The sequence below is a fragment of the Homalodisca vitripennis genome, chromosome 7, assembly GCF_021130785.1.
Source record: "Homalodisca vitripennis isolate AUS2020 chromosome 7, UT_GWSS_2.1, whole genome shotgun sequence".
Lineage (NCBI taxonomy): Eukaryota > Metazoa > Arthropoda > Insecta > Hemiptera > Cicadellidae > Homalodisca > Homalodisca vitripennis.
The window spans coordinates 22,157,322-22,174,247 of NC_060213.1; the positions used below are offsets into that span (position 1 = coordinate 22,157,322).

A 16,926-nucleotide genomic window follows, 5' to 3' on the forward strand; every position below is an offset into this window, starting at 1 on the left:
GTATGGGGGAACAAGTGCTGTAAACCTGAATAAAATTTTACGTCTACAAAAGGAGGCAATTAGGGTGATTCTAAAACTCAAAAAAGATGAGTCATGTAAGTTACATTTTAAAGAGCTTGAGTTTATGACTGTATACAGCCTCTATATATATAGAACAGTATTATATGTAAAAAATAATGAGACTAAATTACCACGACAACTACATGTTCATGATTATAATACTAGGAACAAAAATAACTTTGTAATAAAACAACATAATAAAGAAAAATTTAAGCAAAGCCCAACTTATATGGGAATTAAGTTTATGGGGAACCTGCCAGGTAGCATCAGGAATGAAAACAATAGTGTTAGATTCAGAAATAAATTAAAACAGTTTTTAATTGATTTGTCATGTTATAACTTTGAAGAGTTTTACTCCCAGAGCCTTGTATTTTGATTTTGATTTCTGAAGTCTAGTGGAATTAATTATAATTTGGTAATAAAATTAATTTAAATAATATTAAACCTATTTTTAACTATGTTAAGATTTTTAAAATAATTGACATTAAAAGGATTGTATGTATGTACAACTAATATAACATCACCTTAAATATTTATTTATTAAGAATGACGCATTCATGTACATTTTATGTCCATAACATTTTTATGTACATTTTATGTCCGGCCGATATCCATTTTACCATCAATTTCTAAAATTTTTGAAAAAGCAATGTATTTAAGACTAGTGACACATTTAGAAAAATATGATCTTTTTGACTTTGAACAACATGGGTTCCGAAAAAACAAATCTACCATTACTGCTTTAATTTGCTTTATAGAATCAATTATCGAATCAATGGATAGGAAAAATAAAGTAGCTGGAATCTTCATGGACTTGTCAAAAGCTTTTGACAGTATTTCCCACATTAAAATGATACAAAAATTGAACAAATTAGGAATAAAAAATTATTATTTAAAGTGGTTTGAATCCTATTTAACAAACAGACAACAATTTGTAGAAATAGCCAAAGTAAACAACAACCAAATTTTGAAATATAAATCAAAACCAGAAATAACTAAGTATGGGGTACCCCAAGGGTCAATTTTAGGCCCATTGTTATTTATCTGCTACATAAAATACATGCCTAGGTGTCTTAGTCAAATTAACCAAACAAAAAACCAACTCTGCATTTACGCAGATGACTCCAATCTTATTATCTCTACAAAGACAGATACAGAACTAGAAATAAACTCTTTTATTCAACTATCAAAATTACAAGAATTCTTTTTTAATAACAATTTAATCTTAAACGCTCAAAAGACTAATTACATGTTGTTTACAACAAAACAAAATAGGAAAGATAGCCAAGTCCAAATTCATATTGATACTGAGGTCATATCCCAAGTTCCTAAAACCAAATTCCTAGGTATTTACATTGATAGCCATCTGAGTTGGGATCAGCATATTGACCATGTCTTAACTAAAATTAATTCTGGAATTTATGCTCTAAAAAGGTTGTCTAACTTATGTAATCTAACTGTATTAAAAAGTGTATTTCATGCTCACGTTCAATCGCATGTATCTTACGGAATATGTGTGTATGGAGGTACATCCAACCAAAATCTCCATAAAATTTTAATTTGCCAAAAAAGAGCTGTAAGAGCAATGTTAAATTTACATAATGATGACTCGGTACGACAACATTTCATTGATTTAAAAATTTTAACAGTTCATAGCCTGTATATTTTAGAATGTATTATTTATGTCAAAATTAATTTAGGAAAATTTTTAACACACAATGATATTCACCATTACGACACACGTAATAAAAATAAAATAGTTTTGGATAATCATAATTTAGAATTGTTTAAGAAGAAAACCACATATAATGGTGTAAAGTTTTTAAATCTTATTCCAAAAGAAATTGGCGAAATAAATGATCAGAAAAAATTCAGGTTATTGCTAAAGAATTTCTTGCTTAAAAATGCTTTTTATACATTTGACGAATTTTATAGCCTAAGAAACAACATGCAACTTAATTGAAATTTTAAAATGTTTTCGACAATGTATTAAAGCATAGATTTAGACATTTAACTATAAGGTTTTAGATAAAAATTATATCTGGAACATACTTAGATATAGTCTGATGAATTGTGACACTATTTATTGTATTTCAATGTACAAATATGAATAAAGATTATTTGAATTGAATTGAATTGAAATGTATGTCTTGAATAAAGATATTATTGATTGATTGATTGATATGCTGTCAAAGCTACTTGAGGGCTACTGATTTGTTTTATTCTTCTCACTGCATACAGGCTACTATTAAGTTTGTGGCAGAGTTTTGTTGTGAGGTTGTGAGGTTCCCATGAGAGGTTTTGATCAACAGTTAGACCAAGGTACTTTCCTGATTTAATTGTAGTTATTTCTGGGAGCCCGTCATATTGGTTTGGGTTAGGTGTAAAGACTAGCTGTTGGGTCTTTGAGTCATTTAAGACTAAATCATTGAGGTGGCATTATTGCTTAGCCACATTGTATGCAACAAAAGAGTCTATATCTAGCTGAGATTTGTTCTTATTTGCTAAAATCAAAGCTGTGTCGTCAGCATACATTACAATTTCACAGTGGTTTTGGAGATAATTTGGGAAGTCATTTGTTAGGAGAATGTACAAGACGGTTCCAAGCACGGAGCCTTGAGGTACTCCTCTGCTTACTGGTATTGGCTTGGATTTTACTTTCGTCACAGTGTTTTTCTCCAAGTAAGTAAGTTCTACTACTTGTTCCCTGTTGCTCAAGTAGCTCTTAAACCAGTCAAGTTCCTTGTCAATGACTCCAAGAGAGTGTAACTTTTTCAGTATGAGTTCATGGTCAAGGCAGTCAAACGCTTTACTAAAATCCAAAAATATGCTTGTTGCAATTTGTCCTTTTTCCAGATTGTCGATGATTTCTTCAATTAGTTGAGCTATTGCTGTTGAAGTTGATCTGTCTTTTATAAAACCGTGTTGTCTAGGGGTGAGAAGATCGTGCTGCTTGAGGTGGCCTAGTAGTCTATTTAGTATTACTCGCTCCAGTATTTTAGAAAAAGTAGAGATTAGGGCCTGTAGCTGGTGGCTTCATTTGTTGCTCCACATTTGAATTTCGGATAGATTTTTGCGAATTTTAGTTCATTTGGAAATATTCCTTGTGAAAGTGATTTATTAATGATGTGAGTCAGTGGGGTGATTATTTCGTGTTTGCACTGTTTGATCAATTTTTATGAGATCTCATCCTCCCCTGCTGATGTTTTTGCTTTTAAAGAGTCAATGATTTTTCCAATTTCTTGTTTGTTGGTTTCAAAGAAGGCTAGGTTTGGTGTTTGAAGTGTTTGGTTGTTATTGTTTGGTGCTATTACAGGTGTTGATGTTCCATTTCTGAGGAGTGTTCGGTCAGCGACTGTAGCAAAGAAGTAATTTAAATGATTGGCAATAGTTATTGGAGAGTCAACGATTTCTTCCTCTATTTTTAGGCATTCTAGTGGATTTTTTGAAGATTTTTCTTTTCTTTCATTATTTATTACATTCCACACAGCTTTTGATTTGTTGTCCGACTGTTCTATGAGTTGCACTGTTTACGAAGAGTTTTGAGTTTTATATCATAACATTTTTTCCTTCGAGCTGTTTCTTTTTTGTCATCAGGGTGGCCAGTAATAATTTGTTTATTCAGTGCTTCTAAGTATGATAATTTTAGGGCCTGACTTTCATTGTCCCATATATTTTTGTAGGGGTTTCTTTTCTTCTTTACTATCTTGAGTGGACATGCTATGTTCAATGCGGTTTGAAAAATTCCACTAAATGCTTTATAAGCAGTTTCCACATTCTCGGTGAGAGTGACTTTAGTCCAGTCTTGGGATTCCAGATTGTGCTTCAATTCTTGCACTGTTCTTGTGTTAAACTGTCTTCTTTTTGTTTGGGTCAGTGGCTGTTTCGTAGAATCTGTGAGAATCGTACATAGTTGGGCCGTGTGGTCTGAGAGGCCTGTCTGTGTTATTTTGGTAGCTATTTCCGTTTCTTTTATGTTCGTGCATATAAAATCTATAGAGGTCTGGCTATGATTTGTTATTCTGGTTGCGGGTAGATGAAGTCTGCTCAAGCCATGGCTAAGGAGCATTTCATCCAGGTTTCTTCTGTCATTGCTTTCAATAAGATTGTCTACATTCACGTCCCCCATCACCAGTACCATGTCATTAATGGCTACAATTTTGTCAAGCTCAGCTGATAAAATGTCTATTGCATTTTCTAAGTTGCTGCAGGGTGGTCTGTAGACGCTTAGCAGTTGTAAAAATCCTCGTCTCAGCTCAATTTTCAGGAGCATCGTTTCACAAATGAGTTCCAATGTATTGCTTGATATTGATACTACTGTAATCTTGTTTTTTAGTCTTAAGCTAGCAAAAACAGCCACTCCACCTTTCCGGTGTTGCTGTCTGGTAAAACCACCTAGTAGACTGTAGCCAGGGATTCTTGTGTTTTCTAACTTTTGACTACTTAAGCCGTGTTCTGTAAGAATTATTAAGTCTGGATTAGAGCTGTGTAGGAAGTGTGTCAGTCTCTCGATTTTGTTCTGAAGGCCATCAATGTTTTGGTGAGCAATGATAAATTTGTGTTGTTTACTTTTTCCTGTTATTGGTTTTAATATTTGTACTATGGTTTCACAATCTCTGTCTTGGTTTTTTCTAAAAAAGTGTGTTGTTGGTTTGGAGCTTGACCTAGAAAAGCTGTTGAGCATTGGTTACTTGCCTTAAGTGTTATTTGATGAGCTGTAGAACTAATTTGCATATTCCTTTTAAAGAATTCTATGTGTTCATTAAAGAAATCCTCTGCAGTCTGACTTGAAGGCCTTATGATGGCTGTTATAGGGGGTGATAGTTTCTTTGTAAAGTTTGCAGTACTGGTGAAAGAAGGATGTTCTCTGTTGCTGTTGGAATGAATTGGTTGGGCTATTTCAGGGATGGGCTTACTGGTAGGGTGCTCAGCCTGGGAGATGGATGCTTTCGTCTTCTGCACTTTAAGGGAGGCACTATATTTGGCTTTGGGAATAATTTTGTGTTTGTACCTTGGTATTTTCCTTTCAGAGGTTTCTTCTTTGCCATTTCTAATTCTTAATAAATTCTTGATGGATGCTTCTAAGCTTGAGAATTTCTCTTCAAGTGAAGTGTGACTTTTTTTTAAACTGCCAATTTCTAGGAGAAGGGAGGGTGAGGTGGAAGGGGGGAAGGAGGAGTTGGTCTGATCAGTAGAGAGCTCAGTTTGGGTTTCTACATTGCTATGTTGTGCTGTTGTGTGATTTCCATAAGATACTTGCGTTTTCAGCATTGCAATTTGTTTCTTTTGGTCTTTAATTTTTATTTCATACTCAAATATCACTTCAGAGAGTTTTTTGTCATTTTCTTCAAAAATATCCTGTGCTTCAATCATGCATTGTTTTTCTTTCGTTAGCTGTGCTTCAAGTTCGGATATTTTTCCTTGTAGTGACTCCATATTGGATATATGTTTTGATTCATTGTATTCCAGCTCCTCTATTTTGGCTTCAAGGCTATTTAATTGGGCTAGCAGGGTACAATTTTCTTTTTTAAGAATATTGTTTTCATGTAAAAGTGCAGATCCTATTTTAGCTGCCATTATTAAACTTTCTTCACTATTTTGCTCCTCATTTTCAACAAGACTTTGTTCAAGTTCTTTAAATGAGTCACATTGGGGAGTCATTTTGATGTTTGAAGTCTTGTTTGAAGAAACAGGAGTGGATTCTCGGTTTTCATGTAGGGAGTGAAAATCCACACAACTGCTACATTTCTAAGTTGTTGAATGTGTTTTGGTCAAGTTTTTAAACTCTTTGTTTGAAAGATTAACACAGTCTGCATGGAACCACTGTTTGCAGTTTCCAGTGCACAGTATTCCTTTATGTTTCACTCCTATGGTGCAAGCTCCACATGGATATTTTGACATTCTGGGGTTTTCTGGCACCTGTTTGTCAATATAATGGTTCTGGAGAAATATAAAGTTAGCAGTTTTTTTAAGCTGGGTTTGGCTAGCTCCTATTGTCAATATAGTGGTTCTGGTGATGATAAAATGGTAAACAGTTTTTTATTCTAGCTTTGGCTGATTGCTGTTGTCCTGATGAATAAAATAATGGTAAACAGTTTTTTATTCTAGCTTTGCCTGATTGCTATTGTCATGATGAATAAAATAATGGTAAACAGTTTTTTATTCTAGCTTTGCCTGATTGCTATTGTCATGATGAATAAAATAATGGTAAACAGTTTTTTATTCTAGCTTTGCCTGATTGCTATTGTCATGATGAATAAAATAATGGTAAACAGTTTTTTATTCTAGCTTTGGCTGATTGCTATTGTCATGATGAATAAAATAATGGTAAACAGTTTTTTATTCTAGCTTTGGCTGATTGCTATTGTCATGATGAATAAAATAATGGTAAACAGTTTTTTATTCTAGCTTTGCCTGATTGCTATTGTCATGATGAATAAAATAATGGTAAACAGTTTTTTATTCTAGCTTTGGCTGATTGCTATTGTCATGATGAATAAAATAATGGTAAACAGTTTTTTATTCTAGCTTTGCCTGATTGCTATTGTCATGATGAATAAAATAATGGTAAACAGTTTTTTATTCTAGCTTTGCCTGATTGCTATTGTCATGATGAATAAAATAATGGTAAACAGTTTTTTATTCTAGCTTTGGCTGATTGCTATTGTCATGATGAATAAAATAATGGTAAACAGTTTTTTATTCTAGCTTTGCCTGATTGCTGTTGTCATGATGAATAAAATGTTGTATTAATACTTAATTAGTAAAAAGAAGTGTACAATTTTGTTTGATTTTGAGGAGTAATCTAGTTCCTTGTCAAGTAGAAAGATCCAGACAGCCTAAACTAGATAGGTGATGGAAGTCAGATGTAGATAAATAACAGCCGAGTGTTGGTGCCGTTGTCAGTTGCACAGTCAGCAGCAGTATGGTAGGTCAAGTGAGGAGTTTGCTGATGTTTGCACAGTCAGCGATGTTGTTGTTAGCACCTCACGACTACTTGTCATACATTGATATATTACCACACAGTTTCAAAGTAGGTCACCGTATGACGTGTGTACTGTTCCATATGGTATGTCTAATTTTTATAGGCTTGTGCATTCATGGTATAAATTAAATATTTTGCAAATATCAATAATAATGATAAACAATTGTTTTGTAGTGAACGTTTATGCTTAAGATTGATTAATTTAAGTAGCTTGAAATTTTTGTTCCTTGAAAAAAGTATTCTTGAGTTCTTCTAAGTGTAGTTTTTTGGTAAATAAATGGACTTACAGTTTAAAGATTGTGTTTGTTGTGAAGAAAAGTAGGCATTTTGTTGAATTTCCCACTTAAATCACACTTTAAAACTGGACCACTTTCATGTAGAATGATGGGTGTCCGCCATGTTGGATTGATATATGAAACCTTTATAGAACCAATGGTCACATATACTGGATTAGTGTGGTGGCCGAAAGTAGAACAAAATCAGCTGCCAAGAGCCCACAGAGTCTTCAAAGGCAAACTTGTGTAAGCACCAAAGCACCACAGGAGCAATGAGCTCCTGTCCAACCCTGGCTGAATGAATCAACCTACAATGAAGTGAAAATTTTAACCAAGAAGACAATCGAAATGAGAAACTTTGAACTTAGAAGTAGCATTTTAAAACATGACTTTACCATCTAAGGAAAAACAACTGCCAAAGCATCAAAAGACCCACGCCTCCCTGGCTAGGGCTAGGGATGGGCAACGATTCCCTGGCAACCCCTTAGTCGAGGGGCAATAAGATTTCCAGGGTACAGCTAAGATGGGCAAACAAAGACAAGGTATTAAAGATGCAAGAAATGAAGAAGATAAACTCTATAGACCAGAACTCATGAGATAAAAAACCCCCTGGCAAAGACACGAGTATTAGAAAAGCATGATTCTAAACTCACTGTATGAACTAGTTTTAGCTGCATGACACATACTTGTACCGCATGAACGAAGCATGAAGATTTGCATGAAGATTTTATAGACTAAGATGAAGATGAGAAGAAGAGAAGATTAAAAAGAAGAGAAAGAAGATCTAAGGTGAAGAAAAAAGAACACTAAACAATAGATTTAATAGAATAAATTGCATGAAAGACAGAGAATATTTATGAATATAATGCATGAAGAAGAATGAAAAAATAGAACTACGGTATGCCGAAAGGTGGGTATGAGGATGAATTTAATGGTAATAAAAATGAAATGAAATGAAATGTCCAACCCTGGCACTTGAAGTAGTCCTGGGATACACTCCTCTGGGACAGGAAGTGATGACAGCCGCTCTAAGCGCAATGAAGCTTCTAGGTACAAAGGCGTCCTAAGACTATACGAAAATAACCCAGAGATTTTCTTAGGCTGAAATGATAACCAACGTGTCACAAGCTATGATAAATCCTTTGATAAATCATACACAGTCTCTATTGTAGACAGGGAAAAATGGAGTACAAAGGAAGCCTAACCTACCAGAACATACGGACCAGGAGTTAACCTAGCTGTGTCCCCGGGAAAACACACAATCTTCTAAGCGGAAGTCATGGCAATAGAATTACGCACCAGAAGACTCAGAAAAGGAGCAGAATATTTAATACTCTCTGACAGCCAGGTTGCATTAAAGACATTTGACACCTGCTTGTTTGATTCAAAAACAGTCTCAGAATTCAAGAATGCTCTGGTAGAACTGGCAAAGAAGAACAGAGTTACACTCGGTTGGGTGCCGAGCCATGAGGACATTCGCAGTAATGAAAAAGCAGATACCCTTGCCAAAAAAAAAACAAAATATGAGTCCCTAATGGTAGGGCCAGAACCGGGCTGCGCTTTCTCCTACAGCAAAGGTCTCATTAAAGATTGGGAAAAGAGGATTAGATCTGTTAACTGGAGTAGGGCCTCAGGATTAAGACAATAAACAATTTTTATCTCTCCTTGAGCTAAAGGGCGGGCATCCTTTCTAGATCATAAGGAGGATATAAGAATGATTGTAGGGTTGCTGACAGGACATGACCTCTTAGAAAACACCTCATGACGGTGGGTCTTAGTTAAACTGATGAATGCAGACTCTCCAGAGAAGCAGAAGAATCAGCAGAACACATACAGCTAAACTGACCTGCTTTAACTACAATTAGGGAAAAATTCCTAGGGGTGTATCTAGTAAGGGAGACGCAAAGGTCATTTTAGGACTAGGTGCGGGGACAGTAGTTTCTTTCCCTCAGAAGAAAAAAAATGCTGTTTGATTGCTACAGTACTCTAGTGGCAAATTTATAAACTATTACCAAATTACTTCGCACATCTTTATAAGTTGTTTGTCAAAACAGTACATTGTTATTGGCTGTGTTTTTCCCTTTGCAATAACTAAACACGAAGTAGTTTACCAACTATTGGAAAAAACCTTGAAACTCATCTCATACCCCAAAATAAAAGAGGACGTCCATAACCTGAAGAAAATCATATGAGACTTTCTAAAAGGCATTTGACTTCGCTTGTATCGCCAACAGAAAAGCAAGCAGCACTTTGTAGACAGTGTCTTGTTTGTCAACACAACCCGGTGGGAAACGCACTACATGTGCACAGACAGTAGAGTAGCTCTTTGCGTGGCGCCTTGCTTTACCGACTACCACTCACTCACAAACTACTAAGAAGAGTGTGAAGTTGCTGTAAACAGTGCATATAATGTTAAATAATAATTTTAATGGGTAGAAATTTCCATTTCAACTTAAAAATTGTGTAATTATACAAAAGTAAGAGAAATAAATATTTTGTATTATTTCCCCCTCTCCACCACCAGATTTCCCTCCATTCCAAATTAGAGTAACCACTTATTCATGTATTAACTATTTCTAGTATACTTTCATATGTTCAATACCTTAAACAATACAAGCTTAAACTCGACAGTTAAGGGGTTACACTTACTTGGCCAGACAAGCCTGCTGCACAATCGAGTGCGCCGACTGGCCAGGGTAAGCAGCAGCACGCCGAGCGACACGCAGCAACTGCCGAGTAGTGAGTGACGAGGCCAGGGACTGAAGTGTGGCGTCTGCTGACTCTCTCAGTGTGTGAGTCACCCTCACCACCTCGGCCACTGACAGCGGAACTCGCCCAAACTGCTCACACCAACAGACAATCTCAATATTCAAGCAACCTCTTACACATCACCAACATTTAATGCATTTTGTAAATCACTTTCAGTATTTTACGATTTGCTTCTAAAGTATGGTACATATATCTCATGCAATAATAAATATAAGGCACTGGTTTGTTGTTTTAAAATACATATCTTATTCAGTACATTTTGAACTTGTTTGTATGCTGTATATTATTTATATATAAAAAAAATTGAATATGTATGCATGTAAACATAATTTGAATAGATAAATTATTATACGTTATAGAGATGTAAACGAAATAAAACAAATAAAGCTGTACGAGGATATTTATGTATACTGTGTTTACATGTATTTGAATGTGAAAAATAGACACATTTATTTATACAAAGATCTGAGAAGCCTACTTTTGTCAAAAGGTAACTAAGATGAGTTTCATAACAGTCTTTGAATTTATAGTAAAAGTTAGATGGTAACTTTGTCTTTTACATCTGCATTACAGTACTGACCAAGCCGTGCATTCTTAATAATGGCTAAAATGCTTAAATGTACAGTTAAAAATATATGTTTACGAAAATTTTAATTTTTTTATCTGGATATCTTCTTACTCTGTGCTTGACAACGGTTGCTAAAAAGTTTAATTATACATATGGTTGTGCTGCAATAAAACAATATTTACACAGAACAGATGATTAAATTTAACAGGCTTTTTCAATTTATATTAGCCTGCTTTAATACAACTTTACAGGCCAGCAGGGCATAGCCAGGAGGGACTTTTGAAATGTGAATAGGCCCCTATGTTAACCAGGACCCCTAAGAATGTCCATGTAAAATTTCAGTACAATTGGCCAAGTATTGTTTACATGATTGAGTAATATAAATACAAAAAAACCATTATATTTTGATATAATAGTATAGATTTATAAAAATCTAAGTTTGTTAAATTAAAAATACCAACGACATTTACAAAAGTCGGTGTTGCTGCCCATGTTGGACTAAGGATGTAATGTTCTCAACCAATTACCATTTGCTGCATAATGTGCAGTTCCTGGTCCTGGGTCACTGCTGGCATCTGGTGGAAGAGGAATAAACTAAGGACCTCGGGGTTCAGCCAGGGTGTGTCACCACTGCCTGCACAACAAACATTGTCACTGCTATTTATATATATAATAGCAAAATAAATTCTTTGACAGCTTTTTAAACAACAGAAAATATGTGGGTCGTCCAGAAAGTAAGTTGCTGAAGCATATGATCGCCCAACGTGTGGAAGTAGGGGTGTAATCTACTTTCCGTACGCATCTGGCAGTGTTATAGTGCAGGTCACTTTGCCAATCTAAGTGATTAGTGTTCAAAGTGTTTGCCAAAATCAACTCTCCCGGGCTATGAAGTACATAGCGTTATTAGATTACTTTTGGTCAAGAAAACTGCAACCGATGGAAATTCACAATGAACTTTGTTCTGTATGTGGAAAAGACATTTTCAGCTAATATACAGTTAAAATGGTGCCAATCGTTCCATGAAATATGAACTAATGTTCACGATGAAAAGTGGGTGGGTAATGGAATTACCTTGAACAAATTTAGACAACTTTAATAATGACAGGATGGTTACAGATATATATGATGGTTTTAGTAAGTGGTTTACATCAACTGATAACCGCACTTCTGGAAAGGAGAATCTCAGTGTAATGTATGTAAATATTAGGTCTATTATAATAAAAGGTAACATTGGAATAGTCTTCAAGTTGAGTTGAAATTTAACTTGGGTATAAAAATAAATGATGTTTTAATATTATCCTAAATTTTTCGTAATGACTCCAAAGTAAATTTGTTCAATTTAGATTACTTGGATTATAAATTGATTTATAAATAAGGCACAATAAAGAGGGTGGAGAGTTGATGGTTAAAAAAAAAGAAAAATATACAATATACAACACTAAATTTTCATACAAATTCTTATGAATCCATATCATTGGAATTAGACTTTAAAAGAATACCCATAATGTTATATAAAATACCCATATTTACAAATCTGGATTTATATAAACACACCACAGCCACACAAAGAGCAACATTAAATTCTTTGTAAAAATATAAACTAAACTAAGCAAAGCAAACAACATGTAAAAATGTAATGTAATTTTGTATCTTGCTTTTTTTTAAGTGTCATTAAGGACCTCACCGATAACTCATGTTGACTTGGTGGGCCATGATTCTGTAAATACACATGTTAAAAATAAATAAATATACAATGTTGGGTGTGTTAAAAACCAATCATCTTAATTAACAAACTGCCACAAGAGTAGATCCTCCACCAACATCAATTACTTCCTCACTCACAAGAATATTTAGTTTCTTCAATCAACCTCATAACTAGAACAACTTAGCAAGTCAGCACATTGAAATATAGTTTAAACTGTTTAGCAGCTTAATTTTAACCCTTCAGCATAAAGCACTTACAGTTATGAAAATATTAGTCAAGAGCAAGATTTGATTTTTTTACATTACATTAAAAGTTTTTGCAGTAGACAATATTTCCAACATAATTTTGTAATGTTTTTTGAAGAGACTCAACCTCTTACCTCCTCTGAAACTCATCACTGGAAATAGTATCTAAGTGTACCTGGAGGTTCAGCTAGAGCGATGATCCTAAAGGAAGGATGTATCCTAAGCATTCCGGACTGTTGGACTCTCTCCAGGCCCAGTTCTGCAACCAGCTGATCGTATCGATTGTGAGACACCAGACGTTTACCATCGTACAACTGCAGCTCTCTGTCGTGCACCAACCTGAAACATGAAAAGCTCCCTGACTGATGAATTCTCTCTAGGTACAAGTGAAATACATTCCAATTTTAATAATACATTAGATATTATAGAAATATCTGGCATTATTTGATCCTGTGCTATCTATATCTTAGATACAAAGTTCTATGTCTTAAGACTGTAATGCCATCAACTCTCCCACAAATATGTACTGCTATCAATATCTTACATACAAAGTTCGATGTCTTAAGACTGTAATGCCATCAACTCTCCCACAAATATGTACTGCTATCAATATCTTAGATACAAAGTTCGATATCTTAAGACTGTAACGCCATCGGCTCTCCCACAAATATGTACTGCTATCAATATCTTAGATACAAAGTTCGATATCTTAAGACTGTAACGCCATCGGCTCTCCCACAAATATGTACTGCTATCAATATCTTAGATACAAAGTTCGATATCTTAAGACTGTAACGCCATCGGCTCTCCCACAAATATGTACTGCTATCAATATCTTAGATACAAAGTTCGATATCTTAAGACTGTAACGCCATCGGCTCTCCCACAAATATGTACTGCTATCAATATCTTAGATACAAAGTTCGATATCTTAAGACTGTAACGCCATCGGCTCTCCCACAAATATGTACTGCTATCAATATCTTAGATACAAAGTTCGATATCTTAAGACTGTAACGCCATCGGCTCTCCCACAAATATGTACTGCTATCAATATCTTAGATACAAAGTTCGATATCTTAAGACTGTAACGCCATCGGCTCTCCCACAAATATGTACTGCTATCAATATCTTAGATACAAAGTTCGATATCTTAAGACTGTAACGCCATCAACTCTCCCACAAATATGTACTGCTATCAATATCTTAGATACAAAGTTCGATGTCTTAAGACTGTAATGCCATCAACTCTCCCACAAATATGTACTGCTATCAATATCTTAGATACAAAGTTCGATATCTTAAGACTGTAACGCCATCGGCTCTCTCCACAAATATGTACTGCTATCAATATCTTAGATACAAAGTTCGATGTCTTAAGACTGTAATGCCATCAACTCTCCCACAAATATGTACTGCTATCAATATCTTAGATACAAAGTTCGATATCTTAAGACTGTAACGCCATCGGCTCTCCCACAAATATGTACTGCTATCAATATCTTAGATACAAAGTTCGATATCTTAAGACTGTAACGCCATCGGCTCTCCCACAAATATGTACTGCTATCAATATCTTAGATACAAAGTTCGATATCTTAAGACTGTAACGCCATCGGCTCTCCCACAAATATGTACTGCTATCAATATCTTAGATACAAAGTTCGATGTCTTAAGACTGTAACGCCATCGGCTCTCCCACAAATATGTACTGCTATCACATACTTCACAATAATTTATCTCTAAACTCCAGGGATTATTATCATATTACTCTCGCACAGGTCCAGAGATTATGAGATCAAAATATAAATAAGGCTGAAAAAGTTGAGACTCTGTTTGGATTTCTGTAATTGCAAATTGCATTTCCACAGTAGGTTCATTTTATATCAGGTTATATGGTGAATATTGTCACTTTTTACAGGATTCAATTTAATGTTTTTTCTTTTTAGTGCATAAACATAACTTTAAGCCTTGATTCACTGCATTAAAAAAATTAAAAATATTTATAAATTGGACTGATACCAAGAATGTATTCAAAATCAGGCCACTCATGGTATCTATCAGGGCTTCTATGGGATTTTTCAGTCCTTCCAGCACAGCCAGTTTGCTAGGGTGGAGCCTGTGCAGTTTGTCCAGCACAGCCAGTTTGCTAGTGTGGAGCCTGTGCAGTTTGTCCAGCACAGCCAGTTTGCTAGGGTGGAGCCTGTGCATTTTAGTCCAGCACAGCCAGTTTGCTAGGGTGGAGCCTGTGCAGTTTGACCAGCACAGCCAGTTTGCTAGGGTGGAGCCTGTGCAGTTTGTCCGGCACAGCCAGTTTGCTAGGGTGGAGCCTGTGCAGTTTGACCAGCACAGCCAGTTTGCTACGGTGGAGCCTGTGCAGGTTGTCCAGCACAGCCAGTTTGCTAGGGTGGAGCCTGTGCAGTCCGTCCAGCACAGCCAGTTTGCCCCCGAGTGCAGCACACACCAGAGGAGCGTCACGCCACACTGTGTGTATGGGGAGAGGTGCTTGTGACTACTGTAAACCATGAACTGACCTCTGTAGCACAGCCAGTGTGCTAGGGTGGAGCCTGTGTAGTCCGTCCAGCACAGCCAGTTTGCCCTCGAGTGCAGCACACACCAGAGGAGTGTCACACCACACTGTGTGTATGGGGAGAGGTGCTTGTGACTACTGTAAACCGTGAACTGACCTCTGTAGCACAGCCAGTGTGCTAGGGTGGAGCCTGTGTAGTCCGTCCAGCACAGCCAGTTTGCCCTCGAGTGCAGCACACACCAGAGGAGCGTCACACCACACTGTGTGTATGGGGAGAGGTGCTTGTGACTACTGTAAACCGTGAACTGACCTCTGTAGCACAGCCAGTGTGCTAGGGTGGAGCCTGTGTAGTCCGTCCAGCACAGCCAGTTTGCCCTCGAGTGCAGCACACACCAGAGGAGCGTCACACCACACTGTGTGTATGGGGAGAGGTGCTTGTGACTACTGTAAACCGTTGAACTGACCTCTGTAGCACAGCCAGTGTGCTAGGGTGGAGCCTGTGTAGTCCGTCCAGCACAGCCAGTTTGCCCTCGAGTGCAGCACACACCAGAGGAGCGTCACACCACACTGTGTGTATGGGGAGAGGTGCTTGTGACTACTGTAAACCGTGAACTGACCTCTGTAGCACAGCCAGTGTGCTAGGGTGGAGCCTGTGTAGTCCGTCCAGCACAGCCAGTTTGCCCTCGAGTGCAGCACACACCAGAGGAGCGTCACACCACACTGTGTGTATGGGGAGAGGTGCTTGTGACTACTGTAAACCGTGAACTGACCTCTGTAGCACAGCCAGTGTGCTAGGGTGGAGCCTGTGCAGTCCGTCCAGCACAGCCAGTTTGCCCTCGAGTGCAGCACACACCAGAGGAGCGTCACACCACACTGTGTGTATGGGGAGAGGTGCTTGTGACTACTGTAAACCGTGAACTGACCTCTGTAGCACAGCCAGTGTGCTAGGGTGGAGCCTGTGTAGTCCGTCCAGCACAGCCAGTTTGCCCTCGAGTGCAGCACACACCAGAGGAGTGTCACACCACACTGTGTGTATGGGGAGAGGTGCTTGTGACTACTGTAAACCGTGAACTGACCTCTGTAGCACAGCCAGTGTGCTAGGGTGGAGCCTGTGCAGTCCGTCCAGCACAGCCAGTTTGCCCTCGAGTGCAGCACACACCAGAGGAGCGTCACACCACACTGTGTGTATGGGGAGAGGTGCTTGTGACTACTGTAAACCGTGAACTGACCTCTGTAGCACAGCCAGTGTGCTAGGGTGGAGCCTGTGCAGTCCGTCCAGCACAGCCAGTTTGCCCTCGAGTGCAGCACACACCAGAGGAGCGTCACACCACACTGTGTGTATGGGGAGAGGTGCTTGTGACTACTGTAAAACCGTGAACTGACCTCTGTAGCACAGCCAGTGTGCTAGGGTGGAGCCTGTGCAGTCCGTCTAGCACAGCCAGTTTGCCCTCGAGTGCAGCACACACCAGAGGAGTGTCACACCACACTGTGTGTATGGGGAGAGGTGCTTGTGACTACTGTAAACCGTGAACTGACCTCTGTAGCACAGCCAGTGTGCTAGGGTGGAGCCTGTGCAGTCCGTCCAGCACAGCCAGTTTGCCCTCGAGTGCAGCACACACCAGAGGAGTGTCACACCACACTGTGTGTATGGGGAGAGGTGCTTGTGACTACTGTAAACCGTGAACTGACCTCTGTAGCACAGCCAGTGTGCTAGGGTGGAGCCTGTGCAGTCCGTCCAGCACAGCCAGTTTGCCCTCGAGTGCAGCACACACCAGAGGAGCGTCACACC

General features: G+C 37.7%; 1 protein-coding gene across 1 annotated transcript in view; it reads right to left on the minus strand.

Annotated features, from left to right (window-relative positions):
* LOC124366641 (von Willebrand factor A domain-containing protein 8) overlaps nucleotides 1–16,926 on the minus strand; it is a 123,816-nt gene that overhangs the window by 40,488 nt on the left and 66,402 nt on the right. Inside the window, exons 11-13 of the mRNA XM_046823240.1 lie at nucleotides 12,783–12,946; nucleotides 11,185–11,291; nucleotides 9,970–10,160 (exon numbers count right to left, since the gene is read on the minus strand). Coding sequence (XP_046679196.1) covers nucleotides 9,970–10,160; nucleotides 11,185–11,291; nucleotides 12,783–12,946 — 462 coding nt within the window. The remainder of the gene's footprint in view (nucleotides 1–9,969; nucleotides 10,161–11,184; nucleotides 11,292–12,782; nucleotides 12,947–16,926) is intronic.